The 15,047-nt window shown below is 39.9% G+C and overlaps 1 protein-coding gene across 1 annotated transcript in view; it reads left to right on the top strand.

Moving 5' to 3' along the window:
- The window catches only part of Nsrp1 (nuclear speckle splicing regulatory protein 1), a 33,130-nt gene that overhangs the window by 9,474 nt on the left and 8,609 nt on the right, over nt 1-15,047 (top strand). The window contains exon 3 of the mRNA XM_055620503.1: nt 14,012-14,068. Coding sequence (XP_055476478.1) covers nt 14,012-14,068 — 57 coding nt within the window. The remainder of the gene's footprint in view (nt 1-14,011; nt 14,069-15,047) is intronic.

The raw sequence follows: 15,047 nt of genomic DNA, 5'->3' as shown, positions 1-15,047 counted from the left end.
ACCTTTCTCAGAACAGGGGTTGTAGGTGCTTGTGGAGATGCCCAGTTTGTTATATGAGTGTTGAGATCTGAACTCTGGTCCTCACAATTGCAGAGCAAACTTTCTTGACCCCTGAGGCCTCCTCAGCCTACTTACACAGCCAAGCAGGCTGGTTCTGCCCATCACTTCCTGACTCTTTCCTGGTCTGCATGATTGTTCTCTGTCTCCATCCCTCTTCTTTTTTCTTTTCCCCCTTTTTGCCCATCATCTTCTGTTTTTTTTGAAATAGGGTTTCATTATGTACCCAAAGCCGACTTTAAACTTATGATCCTCCTGCCTTGCCCTCCTGAGTGCTACAAGTGATATCACCATGCCTGCCCTGTATGGTTATTTTCAGAAGTACCCATGATAACAAATATGTCATGTGTCACAACATAATTTATGACTAATAGAACAAAATCATGTTAGAAGATAGATCAAACATGAAACTTTATTGTTTTAAATAAAATGAAAATCCCAACTGTTCTGTTTTTACCAGTAAAGACTTGGGAGCCAGATGCTGGGGTGAAAACCTCCTAGCTCAGAGAGGCAGAGAAAGCACCCATCTGACCTTCCTTCTCAGCTCAGGTTTGGACGGAAAAAACCCAAAAGGCTCACCAGCTTGGCTGACAGCCCAGGAGGAAGAAGCCAAAAGCCCAAGACCTAAACTAAAGCCCCAAAGAGCCAGCTCAAAAAGCCCTTTCTTCTCCGAGCTGTCTTAAATTGCCCTCAACTCAAAGTCCCGCCTACTCTTTAATTCCTGTCAGCTGGTTTCTTGCTCCGCCTCTTGACCTAGGGTTAATTTATTAACTCCTGTATACAGAAAGCTCTTGGGTTAAAAGTGTGTGCTAGGGCTGGACAAACCACACCATAATCACCTGTTTACAACAAACAGAAAGTTCTTGGATTAACGGTGTGTGATAGGGCTCAACCACACCAAAGAAATAGGGATTTACAATTCACATTTTTTGGGGGGTTCACAATGGGATCAAATATCCTGCAACAAAACTTTCTTTTAGATATTTATCAGTGTTTGCTTATTTTACTGAACTCCATGAATTTTTCTTTCAATCTTATCAATTAAAATGCTTATTTCTAAGCAAAAATGTACATGTGGAATCCAGTTTTACAGTGCAATTTAGCTCTGTGCAGCTGAAAATTGTTTTAGGATCAAAACAAAACTGAACTAATGTTAAACTAGAAAGCTAAAATTCGTTATCTTACACACACACACACACACACACACACACACACACACACACAATATCACTCAGAAGCCATAGTATAGTACTTTACTTGTTCAGCATTTTCACCAAGATATGAGACACGGAATAAATACTATAAAAGAAACACTAAATAAGAACAGAGTTTTTAAAAAATCTAATGAAGATTAAAGATACTTAAGAAATGTAGCCAAGCATGGTGGCACAAGCCTGTAACTCGGCACTTGGGAAAGTGAAGGTAAAAGGATCAGAAGCAAGTTAGAGATCAGCCTAGGCTGTATGAGATGTTGGTATGTACAAAACTGAAAAGAAATAGAAAATAAGATAACAGTGACTTGATGAAAAACTGGAGATGTGGCTTAGTGGTAGAATACTTGCTTGGCTATGTGATCAGGCAGGGGAAAAAAAAACTAAGTTTCTAAATTATTAAAAGCCCACATTTCTTACCTATTTTTAAAAGATTTTGTTTATTTTATGTATGAGTGTTGTATCTGTGTGTGCGCCATGTGGTTGCTGGGAATTGAACTCAGGAAGAGCAGCCAGTGCTCTTAACCTCTGAGCCATCACTCCAGCCCTCATTTCTGATTTCTAATGAAAAACTAATTTTATTTTGGTTGGAGGTCTATTTGGGTGATTAATGATAAGACAAAGTAAAAAAATTTTACTCTAGCTGAGCATTATAGTGGAGTTGAATTCATGTAGCTGGCTTTTTATCAGTTACAACCATATAATAGTCTACTACTCTGCATGTGGTCTTGTGTAGTACAAATAAATGACAGGGGTTTTTTAATGCCAAGAAATTTAGATTATTTTAGTGACAGCTAATAATGTTAACTTTTCTCATGCTGCCAAACCAAATCCTAGGAAATTCATGATACTGAATGTACTTAAATAGCAATATAGACAATGAGATTTTTTTTAAGGTTTATTTATTATGTATACAGTGTTCTGTCTGCATGTACACATGCAGGCCAGAAGAGAGAACCAAATTTCATTATAGATGGTTGTGAGCCACCATGTGGTTGCTGGGAATTGAACTCAGGACCTTTGGAGGAACAACCAGTGCTCTTAAACTCTTGAGCCATCTCTCCAGCCCCCGACAATGAGATATTTGAAAGTAATTCTGTAATTTTGCCAAAAATCGTCTCTGTTGTCTAGCAGTATGGAGAAAGCAAAGCAAAAAGAGAAAAGAATGAGGTTTTTAAAAACTGGGCAAGATGACAAGAGAATCCTAGTTATGCGAAGGAGCTGAGGGCAAGTATTGCAGATAGGTGATCTTGGAATTCTGCCCTTCAGGGTATCACAGCAGATGCTGAGAATCATAGCCAAACTTTGGGCAGAGTGCAGGGAATCATATGAAAGAAGGGGAGATAGAAAGGCCTGGAGAGGACAGGAGCTCCACAAGGAGAGCAACAAAACCAAGAACTCTGTGCCCAGGGGTCTTTTCTGAGACTGATATTCCAACCAAGGACCATGCATGGAGATAACCTAGAACCCCTGCATAGATGTAGCCCATGGGAGCTCAGGGTCCAAGAGGGTTCCCCAGTAATGGGAACAGGGACTGTCTCTAACATGAACTTAGTGGTTGACACTTGGATCACCTCCCTCTGAGGGGGGAGCAGCCTTGCCATGGCCACAGAGGAAGACATTGCAGCCAGTCCTGATGAGACCTGATAGACTAGGGTCAGAGTGAAGGGGAGGAGGACCTCCCCTGTGACTGGGGGTGGGAGGCATGGGAGGAGAAGAGGGAGGAAGGGCAGGAGTGAGAGAGGATGAGGGAGGGGGCTACAGCTGGGGTACAAAGTGAATAAACTAATAATTTTTTAAAAAGATTTATTTATTTTATAGACAGTGTACTGTCTGCATGTACACCTGCACACCAGAAGAGGGCACCCAGATCTCAGTATAGATGGTTGTGAGCCACCATGTGTTGCTGGAATTGAACTCAGGACCTCTGGAAAAGCAGGCAGTGCTCTTGACCTTGAGCCATCTCTCCAGCCTGAACTAGGGATTCTTTTTCCTAGGAAGAACGTGATATTAATCTCAGATTTTCTAGATAAATAAAAATGACTTTGTTAATCTTGTTTTTATCTCTGACCTTTTGACCAGATTGACTCATGATGGCTGTTGGGCAAATTTTTAAAATTTCTTTTTTTCCCCTTCTGAAATACAGTGCACAATACAGTGTTTGTATTTTTTTTCAACTTCAGAATTTTCTCTCTTCCTCCCTCTTTTTTCTTTCTTTTCTTCCCTTCCTCTCTTATGGTCTCTGTTTGGTGAGACACTTTGCTCAAACTGTTTTTTAGTTCTTTAGAAATAGTTCTATTTTGTTTGTTTGTTTTTGTTCGTTGGACATCTTGTTCATTATATTTTGTATGTTTTTGCCTGAAAACTGGAAATTAAAGCCATTTATAATGTAGCAAATCAAAATCTCAAAATTTGTTTGCTTTTTTTGTTGTTGTTCTGAAAGATTTATTGGATGGAGGTAGAGACATGGTGGGGCCCTCATACTCGCCTGCATGTATGTCTGTGTGAGGGTATCAGACCACCCTGGAACTGGAGGCACATGCGAGCTGCCAAGTGGGTGCTGGGAGTTGAACCCAGGTCCTCTGAAAGAGCAAGCAGCAGTGTCCTTAACTGCTGAGATTTCTCCCTATTCCCGTGCTTTTTAAAAATGTTTAATTAGCATTATGCATTTTTTCTTTTTTTAGTATTGCTGGCAGTTAGATCCAGAGCCTCGAGGTCTTGATCTGCATCTCTACCTATTTTGTATAGTGAATTTTCTGAACTGGTTCTATAGGGGTATTGTTCTTTGTGTGGCCACTGAGGTATGTTAAGTTAGTTGACATTTGGAACTATCCAGACTTGATGACCAAGTGTCTTATGTTCATCTCATACCAGGCCTGCAGTTTGCAGCTCTGCCTTAGCCTTTACTCTTAGGTAGCTCCCAGTGCAGTTCCAAAATGCTTAGAATCCTCTGGTACCTTTACTCATGCTCTGCCTCCTTCCTGATCCCCTGGAATGTCTTGAACTTTGTTTTTATTTTCTGACAGGGTCTCACCATGCTTGTTGGCTAACCTTAAGCTTGTGACCCTCCTGCTTCAGCCTTAAATACTAGAATTACAACTCTAACTCCATGTTTGGCCTACTTAACTTTCAAAACTGTCCCTTTTAATTTGCTTGTTTGTTTGGGATAGATTCTTAGGCTCTCCATACACTACCCCGACTGGCCTCAAACTCCCGGGCTGCCCTCTTGGATAGCTAGGAGTAGGCATTTGCCACCATGCCATGCTATGGTTAGCATGCTGTGTACTCCATCTGCTGTAATAAATTGACATGAGTTCTGTTCCGAAAGTAACTCATTCTTGCTTTCCTATAAACTTCTTTTTTTCTGCTGCTCTTCACTAGTTCTTTTTTTACTCTTGCTTTCCATTTCTGTGATATTTGGCTTTCTTTCCAAGTTTTCAGCAAGTGTTCTTAGGGCATCGTTTCCTAAGTTTTGACTGTGGAAGAATGCTTGCCTGTTGGCTTTATCATATAAAACCTACTTGGTTTCTGTAATATTTCTAGATTTATTTACTTACCTTTGTGCTGAGGAGCAATCTGAGGGCCTCACACCTGGTAAGCAGGTGTATCCTACAGAGCTATATGCAGCACAGCAATTAAAGTATATTAATGTATGCTGATATGTGTGGGTGTTTTGTCTGCATGTGTCTGTGCATCGCTTGCCTGCCTGATGCCCCAGAGGCCAGTACAAATCTTGATGTTATAAGCCAATACAAGGTAAGTTCATGAAAATTTACCAATAACTGTGAGTGCTTAAAAATTGTATTAGCTCCCCTTACCCCCTCCCCCCCAAGGAAGCCAGGTGGTGGTGGTGCACGCCTTTAATCTCAGCATTCAGGAGGTAGAGGCAGGTGGATCTCTGAGTTCAGGGCCAGCCTGGGCTACAGAGTTCCGGGACCACACGGCCCAAAAATTGTGTTAGGTGTTAGATTAAATTTTGTTAGCTGTTTTCTTTTTTCCAGTATCTGTTACTGTTGTGGGTTACATTGATAAATTTTTCTAAAGTGAGACCATTCTTGTAAATTCTAACATAAACCGCACTTGGTTTTGGTATATATGTGCAACTGGTTTTAAATTACAAAGTGTAACATAAATTACATCTTTTACAATTTTTTAAGAAAGTATAGTTGTATATGCACTGCTTGTGTGCCTGGTTCCCTGAGGAGGCCAGAAGAGGGCAACTGATCCCCTGGAATTAGAGCTGTAGACAGTTCTAAGCCATGTGGGTGCTGGAAATTGAACCTAGATCCTCTGGAAGAGCACCCAGAGGATCTTAACATTAAACCATCTCTCCAGCCCCCACTCTTTTCTGGAGCAGGATTTCATGACTAGTTCAGGTTAGCCTTGCACTTACTATCTAGCCAAGGCTGATTCTCCTGCCTCCGTTTCCTGGGTGCTTTGTCATCACACTGGCTTCCTTCACCTCCCCCTGTGACAGCATCTTGAGGAACATGAAGTCCTGCTGCCTCCTCCTCCTGTGCGCAGGGATTATAGTTATGTACAGCCATGCTCATCCCTTGTTGGTTTTAATTTCTTTAAAGTATATTTTAAATGTTGTTTCACCCGTGTGAGCTTTCGTGCTGTGGTGCTTAGGAGGAGGTCAGAGGACAGCTTTGAAGTTCTCTACCTGGTTTTTGGGACTTGAACTCCCAAGTTTCCAGGTTTGGCAGTTAGCACCTTTACCCACTGAGTCATTTTGTCACGTTGGTACTTTCAGTATCTAATATGGTAAACCTGTCCTGGTAAGAGTCCCCAGTCATATAAGGGTATAAAAGCTCCTGAGCAGTGCTGCTTCCAGCCTTCCTAATACTGTGCTGACACCAACCATACTTTTTTTTTTTTTTTTTTGCTACTGTTATGAGTTATAAATATCTGTTTTCCAGTGAACTTAGGTGGCTCCTGTGAAAGGGTCATTCCACTCCAAAGCGGTCATAACCTATAGGTTGAGAGCCGCTGCCCTAGGGTGTATCTAGGCCTAGCACTTGGTGAACTTTTTCTGTTGTTGCTGTTCTTTTGTTTTTTGAGACAGGGTTTCTCAGTGCAACAGCCCTGGCGTTCCTGAACTCATTCTGTAGACCAGGCTGGCCTTGAATTCCTAGACTAGCTTGCCTCTGCCTCTCCAGTGCTGACATTAAAGGCATGGGCCACTACTGCCCACCTGTTTTTATTGTAGTTGTTTTCCTTGAAGTGTTTCTTATCTCCATCCTAGTCAATCCTTTTCAAATTCACGTTAGATACATTTTACACAAACATTCTACCTTTTGGTTAACCACTTGTCCTAAAGAGTGGCATACTGCAGACTAGACAAAATGCCAGTTCTTCCTGTGTTCTCAAGCCGATCATCTAATCAGTCTGTTCTCCTGTATTATTTCCAACTCAGGACAGAAATGAGATCTCGGTTATTTGCCTTTCCCAGAGAAGGTGATATGTCAAGGTCCACATCTACATTGCTGCTTTTAATGTGAAACCCAACTAATCAGTCTTCTATTATTCATGTTTTCTTGCTTCAAAATACCAGCCTCTGGAGCCCCTGCCACCATTTCCTGCACATACCACCCAGCCTCAGGGGTAGTTTGGTGTCTTTGAGCTGCGGGTGCTGAGGTAACTGTTAGCGTGGAGCACGGTTGTGGATTTCCTGTGTCATTTCAAGGGTCAGGCTGCAGAGTGGGTTAATTTGCAGTTTGTAGCAGATTTGAACTTGGTGTTCCTAGCTTTGGTATCCTAGGTGATTGTTTCATTTCTCTTGGTCTGTTTCCACAGTGCTGCACAACTATAACCCCAGCACTAGAGGCCAAGGTAGGGGGAGCCTGGGTTAGAGGCCAGCCTGGGCACATTGTGAAGCCTTGTCTCCACAACAAAACTGGAAAGCCTGGCCCTGTGATAGCATCTAAGGTTTAAAGATAACAATAGTGTATCTTAAGTGCCCAGCTCTGTGTGACACATGGTAGAAGTACGGTAGGCTGTGTCTGTGTTACCATACAGTAAGACCTTCTCCGTTTAAGGTCATTACCGCCATTCATCACTAGGTGACTGTTCTCTGGACTGGCTCCAGCCCACTTGGTGTTTGATGGTAATATTTAGTAGCCTGGCTTTTTATGGACTTCCCTATCACCACCAAGACAGGATTTCTCTGTGTAGCCTTGGCTATCCTGGACTCTCAGAGATCCACCTGCCTCTTCCTCCCCGAGTGCTGAGATTATGGGTGTGTGCTACCATGCCCAGCTTTTTTGTGGCCTTTTAGTGCAATTTTAATTTCCAGTTTGGGCTGTAGCTATTAGCTAGGAGGTGTTATATTACAAAATTTTCACAAATAAGGCACTAATTGATATAAAGTTACTTTGGGGAATTATCACTTTTATTGGGTTTTATATACAAGGTCATTGTGTCCTATTTAATGACAATTTTTAATTAGAAGCCAATAAAATTTTTACCTCAAAATTTGTAGTTAAATGACAAAATCAATTGTGGTTTTTGTTTTGTTTTTACTTATCTAAAACTGTATATATATTCATGTACTATACTGACAGAATTTGATATTGCTTATTTCAGCTTTACTATAAAAATCATTTTTAAAAGCTTTTCCTTTATTTTTATGACATGTCTTAGTGTTTATAGTCAGACAAAAAGTAATAATCCCACATCTCACTCTTGGACTTATCAAAAGCTCAAAATAAAATAGATCAGATCACTTTCTGAAACAAAATTACTTTATTAGTTTAGTAATAATTTGAGGTTACTTTAAAGATAAGAAGCAGCATTTGGGAGGAGATTCATTTCCTGCCTCCCAGCCTTATCTGCAAGAACTACATCTTTAGTGTCAAGAGACTGTGTGTTTGTAACAAAACTCTAATAAAGTCTGTCCTGGGCCTACTGCACACCTGACTTGGTCATTGCCATTATCTATGGGGTCCCAAACTCTGGCTTGTCTTTAAAAGGAGAAATACACTGCTGAGTATATTTCATTAAAATTGCCCTTGCAGAGGAAAGGCAATGCGACCTTTGACTCTTCTGAGTGCTAGCTGCTGCAGCATGGCTTACAGTGTCGCTTTTGAAAATAAGTTTGTGTTCCTAACTGAAAAAACATACAGAATTTTATTTTATTGGTAAGTTAAAGAAAGTTGAAAGAGCTACCATTCTATATCCATATCTTTTCATTAAACATAAAATCCTTGTTTTTCTATCACTAATCTTGGTTGATGTAACATGCGATATAGACAGCATGTTCTGAGGTTTTTCCTTTAGTCAGGATCCTACACTGCTGTGGTAGAGAACTATATGTCTTCATTATGAGCAAGCCACAGCTGACCCTATACATCCCTTTATGCGGCACACACTGTTTGCTGTGGTTTTTATCTCAGAGAAATTAACACACAAAGTAGGTAAGGTATGACGTCAGCACATGCAATATGTAAAAACGTCTGTCTGGTCTCTGGAACTATGATATTGCTCCAACAAGGGCAAGAGCCATTACACAGCAGACCTAACTTCTGAGTTGTTACTCACAGCTGTCTTCCAGGCACACTGAAGTCATTAGCCTGCACATGACTTGTCCTGAGTTAATTCCCACCATATCCCTTACCCTCTCTTGCATTCCTCTTTAAATATACCATGCTGTGGTTATATGTGGTTATATACAGATAATATAATATTTTTGTCTAGATGTTTTTTAAGTTTTATTTTATTTGTTGTATTAGAGATTGAACCCAGGACCATGTTAGGCAAATCTTCTACCTCTTAGCCATATCCCAAACACACTTGTGTTTGAATTATAGATCTCATCATTTTCAGTTAAGACTGTATCTAACTACAGCGTACATACACAGAGACTTTTTTACCCATCTGAGAGTTAAAACTTAAATTACCTTGAGTTTCTTGCCACTACAGTGGTGCTTTGGGAGGGTCATGTACATGTACAGTCTTCTCTCAGTTCATTCCTTGACCAAAAAAAAAACAAAGAAAAGTACAGTGTATGTTAGTAAGAAGATTCTGTGTCATTGAAGTATTTCAACAGGAAAGCAAAGCTGCTTTAAAAAGATGTCCACTAACTTGTTCCTTTGCCGAGTAAAAACACCAGTTAGCTGCCTACCAGAAAACTCCATGTAGCAAATCACTATCTTAGGCAATTCTTGCCAGAGAGCATTCTCCCAGTTTGAGATGTTGGAGTGGAGGTAAGGCCGTTTGTTGTTTAAGACTCACCTTTCAGGTGAGCTGGGGTACATGTCGAGTGGGATTTTAACCACCTAATATCTCATGTTGTGTAGTATAATGATTGATTAAATAAAACAGAATGAGCTAATAGAGAGATGAAGCTGTATTATATAAATTCCGATTTATTGGGAGCATCGAGGGAGTGGGGAGGAAAAGGTTAGCGCCGACTGTGGGGAGGGGAGGTCAGGAAAGGGTAAAGGAGGAGAAAGGACAGAAGGGGGCAGTAAACCAAGGATGTCTGTGTATGCATGTTTGTTTGTTTGGGTTAGGGCGCGTGCGTGTGTGTCTGTAGATGTAGATGTGAGTGTTCCTGTAGAGGCCAGAGGAAGGCTGTCAGGAATCATCTTGGTTACCTTTTCTATCCTTCTGGGGGCCCCTGCTTCTGCCTCTGAGGCTGGGATTCTGTGTGGGCCACCACACCCGCCAAGCATGCATTTGGGTTCTGAGCTCCAGCTCCAGCATGGACATGTCAATCACTGAGTCATTGCACTGACCTGTTTTTGTTTGTTTGTTTGTTGTTAATGTACCAGACTATGCTTGGCATGGTAGATAGTACATGCTTGAAATTTCAGCCCTTAGGAGATTGAGGCATAAATAATGGAATAATACGAATTTGAGGCCAGTTAGGGCTCCACAGTGAGGATCTACTCAAAAAGTAAAATAAAAAAGGTGGGGTAAAGAATTAAGGTAGATTTTTAAAAATTACATGATGACTTGTAAAATAAGGTGAATTGTAATTACCACAATTCAGGTGAAGGAGGGGGTTTGAACCAGTGATTTAAAAAAAAAACAACAAAAACTTGGTTGCCTCAATTCTTTGGAAGAAAAAAATTGAAGACATAATTCAGAAACAGCCAGAACAAGACCATTTAAAGTCAAATTGATAGGTGCAAAATCAAAAGTGTAATCTACAAGCAAAGGCAAATTACAGTACAGAAGACAGCAGAAGAGCAGATCTGGATAAACATTGTAAGTTAAATTATGTCTACCATGAAGACCTACTGTAGTATAAAACTGATTTTAGCAACATAAAACAGGTAACGAAAAATAGGTGAATCCAGAGTTTGTAGCCAGAAATAGGTCAAAGTCAAGCATATACACTACAGAGTGAACAAAAGAAGCAGAGCTGTGCACAAATAGGAGCTCAGACAAAATGCCTCTCAGAGAAAGCTAGGTGACCAGTTATCTATTCTTGGTTGCTCAGGGAGAAGTGGCCCTAGTCCTATCAAAGCACTCCTAATATATTCTGGAAGCCCCCCCCCCTTTTTTTTTTTTTTGAGATGAGGTTTCTTTCCCCTATGTAGTTTTGTCTGGCCTGGGACTCTCCATGTAGACCAAGCTGGCCTTGAACAATCAGATCTGCCTGCCTATTCCTTTCCAGGTCTGGGGATAGGATTAAAAAGGTGCACCACCACACCCAGATGGTTTCTGAAATTTTGGCTTCTTAGGAGTGACTTCCATTATATCTACACCTTCATTTTCATGATGTAAACTTCTACCTGAGCAGAAATGTTTTGGTGGGCTTTTATCTCTGGCAGTAGTGCCCAGTATGGTGTCTTTTACACAGCAAGATCCTCAATTGATGGCTTAAAGTGTTAAAACAATAAAGCCATTTGAAAATGAAGTTGAAAACTTAATTCTTCACTTCTGAAATATCACAGTGTGTAGTAAGAGTAAGGCTGTGTGCTTGACTTCCTCCTGCACCCAGAAACCCACTTTCTTCTCTGTGGAGGGTTCATGGATAAGGATGATTGGCCTTGTCTTCAGTCTTGAATTTATAGAAAGCTCACTCACTCTTCACAACTGTTAAGCAGGTTTTGCATTTATAGTGAGTATAAATATGAGTAAATTAAGCCCATAACAAGGAGTGCTGAGTTGCAGAACCACTAGCAAATGGTCTGCTGCTAAATTTAAAAAAAGAACAGGGCGTTTTCATCTCTAGAGTTCCCAACAACATATCATAGCTATGCGCCGTTTGAAAAGAAGCATGATTCTTGAACTGTTTTTCTTTAGCTAAGAATAGGACAGGAGTAGGTAAACTCTCATTACAGAAAAAATAGGCAATAAATGCTGCCCTCCCTCCCCCCCTTTATTAACTACAGAGTGACAGGTTAATTTCTATAAAAATGTAAAACTTTGGTTCAGTTAAAGAATATGACTGGAAAATTGATATAAATAGTGGTCTAATATCTGTAAGATTTTCAGTTTGTTATACAGCCTCTTGGTGAAAGCATGCCAACAGTATTTGCAGAGATGCTTCTCATCAATCATCATGGCCCAGGAGGCACTTCAGCTAAACAGTGGCCAAAAAGTCTCCCCTTTAGGCCAGATCTCACTGTAATTCCGTGTAGCAAACATTGGGTTGGTTGAGTCATTTTTATTCTTGTAGAATAAATGAGTGCAAAGACTAAGAAAGCAAATGGCAGTTTCTTCTGAATTATTCAATTTACAGTGCCCATACTTGACAGCATCTTTCATCTTTAACCTTTAAGAGTTACATGATGAGTACCTGTAGAATACATGTTAATTTTTCTTACTTGGAACTAAAACAGATAGAAACTTACTTGCTTAGATGCTACCTAAGTGTTAGTGAGTTAAACATTTGAAAGAGGGGCTGGAGAGATGGCTCAGTGGTTAAGAGCACTGTCGGTTCTTCCCAAGGACCCAGGTTCAATTCTCAGCACCCACATGGCAGCTCACAACTGTCTGTACCTCCAGTTCCAGGTGATCTGACACTCTCATACCAATTCATATAAAATAAAGTTAAATAAATTATATATTTAAAAAAAAACATTTGAAAGACTTTGTAGACTTCTTTTCTTGAACTTTGAAGCAGAAAAAAATGTTTTTTAAGCATCTGTATGGGTTTTGGTTTGTTTTTCTATTTTTATGATAGTTTAAATGTTTATATTTGATCTTGCTTATAAAATACCTTTAAAAGCTCTTTTTTTTTTTAAAGATTTATTTATTTTATTTATATGAGTGTTCTATCTGCATTTACGTCTGCCAGAAGAGGGAATCAGTTCACATTATAGATGATAGTGAGCCACCATGTGGTCACCGGGAATTGAACTCATGACTTTTGGAAGAGCAGACAGTGCTCTTAACCACTGAGCCATCTCTCTAGCCCCTTTAAAAGCTCTTAGAGAAAATAATTTTTGCCCTCTTAAGCAATGGAAATCCTAGGGGCTGGAGAGGTGGCTCAGTGGTTGACAGCACTGCTGCTCTTGAGAGGTCCTGAGTTCAATTCCCAGCACCCACATTGTTTACAACTATCTATAATGGGATCTGATAGTCTGTTCTGTCATGCAAATAAAGCTCTCATATACATAAATAAATACATTTTTTAAAAAAGCAATGGAAATCCTCTTAATGGTAGTCTGTGATTCAACAAAAAGGTAACGTTAATGAATATTCTCTTTACATTTACTGTGGACTGGTTTTAGAACGGTTTTATTAGAATTATTTATGTACTCATGTTTGAATTAATCAACTAATAAGTGTACTTTGTAGTTAGAGCATATTTGATTTTGGTCATTACCCTCCCCCCTCCCCAGTTTTGAGCCAGTCGTTATGTATATTTGAAGTAGGAACTATTAGATGTAGGGATATTACAACAGGGAAACTTGGTAAAACTGGAACTGAGATCACTGAGCTGCTTTGTGAATATTATTTTGACCTCTTCCTTATGTAGTCTAGAAACTAAGATTAATGAGTCAGTGTTGATGGTAGTTATGTAACAGTTTTATACAGTATGAAATCCATTTCTTTCCTTACTGAGTTCATTGTTGCTTTTCTGATTTGTGGAAGGAAGATAAAAAGCTTTCATTTGCGCTGATTAGAAGTAGACATAAAATACATCTGAAGTATATATTACTTCTAAAAATGTTTAAAATTGTTATCTGACTGGATATAGTGACGCATGCCTTTAAGTCGGCACTGAGGAGGCAGAGGCAGGCAGATCCCCTGTGGGTTCAAGGCCAGCCTGGTCCACATGCATAACTAGGGCTGCAGTAGTGAGACTATCGCAAAAGACAAAAGAAAAGAAAAGAAAAACGAAAAAAATTGAAAGTGCCACATAGCAGGGAAATTCGGATTGGTTGATAATACATTTTGACAACACGTTGGTAGTGTTTTAACACGCTGCCTCCATGCTCTTTGGCTGAACATTTTTCATATGCCTGTTTACCATATATTTGCTTTTCTTCTTTTTAAAAATGTCTGTTTATGTCTATAGCTCATTATTCTGTACTACCCATTTCAGGTGTATATTATACAAATATCACAACCAGCTTTTTAAAAAAATACTTAGAATCTATTCTGATGCATTAAAATGGAAATTAATTTGTCTCCTAACATTTAGGTGAAAACCCCTGATACTAATTGAATTAGCCTTACCTTTGTATCTTTAACTCTTAAGTAAGGAACCATTTGCAACCAGAATACTGGAAGAGGAATTTAAGTTAGATGAACAGTGACATTTTTCTGTCTTACAGACCTCCGTGAGTGAAAGCCTTCAGAGGGAAGCTGCTAAGAAGCAGGCCATGAAACAGGTAGGGGAGGAATGAAGGAACTGTGTAAACCAGTGTTTCGGGAACTTAGTACTGAGAGTGAAACAGAATAAATGAGTATGATGAAATCATTTTATTTCTTAAAATGTGTAAAATGTTTCTCAGCTCATGTAGATTGCAGACTTGCTTTGTGAATATTAAAGGAAAATACAATTAGCTCCTTATTATGGGCTGTAGCTGTGCTTTCACCTGACTCAGTAGTCTGATAACGGTTGTTTGCATTGTTGGGATTTGTTTCTTTAGTACATTTTGCTTGGCGCTCCCTTGTCAGAAGAAAAAGGTCTAGACACAGCACCGTGATTTCACAGCTACTTAGAATCATCGGCCAACAAGGCGGGGAGCGGCGGGCCATTTTCAGCAGTGGCTCTGTTAGCGCCCAGTGGCTTTAAGCACTTCTTCCCATACCCTGTTTGCTTGTAAAATTCTGAAAACTCACTCCTGCTCTGACTAAGAAAGTATCAATTGCCCCTTTTTGTACTGATTATTGCTTTTACAATCCTGCGTCTCAGATTTCACGGGTGCAAAGTAGAAAGAATGAACAGAGTTGAGAGTGCGCCCGAGTGCACCCCTCTCACCTGCCACCGCTTCCTGGCTACAGCGCCTCTGCCTCCCACCTGGACCTCCTCTGCGCTAATTCCAGACTCACTTATCATGAACTTTGATTGCATTTACCAGATTGTAAACAAGTATGACTGGGAAATGGATGATACTTTAATAGTCTTCTTTTTTCCTTTTTCTTATTTGGATCTGAATAACAGAACTGATGGTGACATTTTGTCTTTTACCTATTTCCCTGGAAAAATACTAGTGTAATTATCTAGATTGGAAAAGGTCTAATAATGCCAAGATTGTTAGCACTTCTAAAATGAGCTAGTACTCTATACACTTTGTAAGTTTATTTCTACTTTAAAGACTGTGTGTGTGTGTGTGTGTGTGTGTGTGTGTGTGTGTGTGTGTGTGT

This window comes from Psammomys obesus, unplaced genomic scaffold (genome assembly GCF_907164565.1).
Source record: "Psammomys obesus unplaced genomic scaffold, mPsaObe1.curated_primary_1811, whole genome shotgun sequence".
Classification (NCBI taxonomy): Eukaryota; Metazoa; Chordata; class Mammalia; order Rodentia; family Muridae; genus Psammomys; species Psammomys obesus.
Note: the sequence above shows the minus strand (reverse complement) of the source record. Positions and strands in the feature narration are given on the sequence as shown.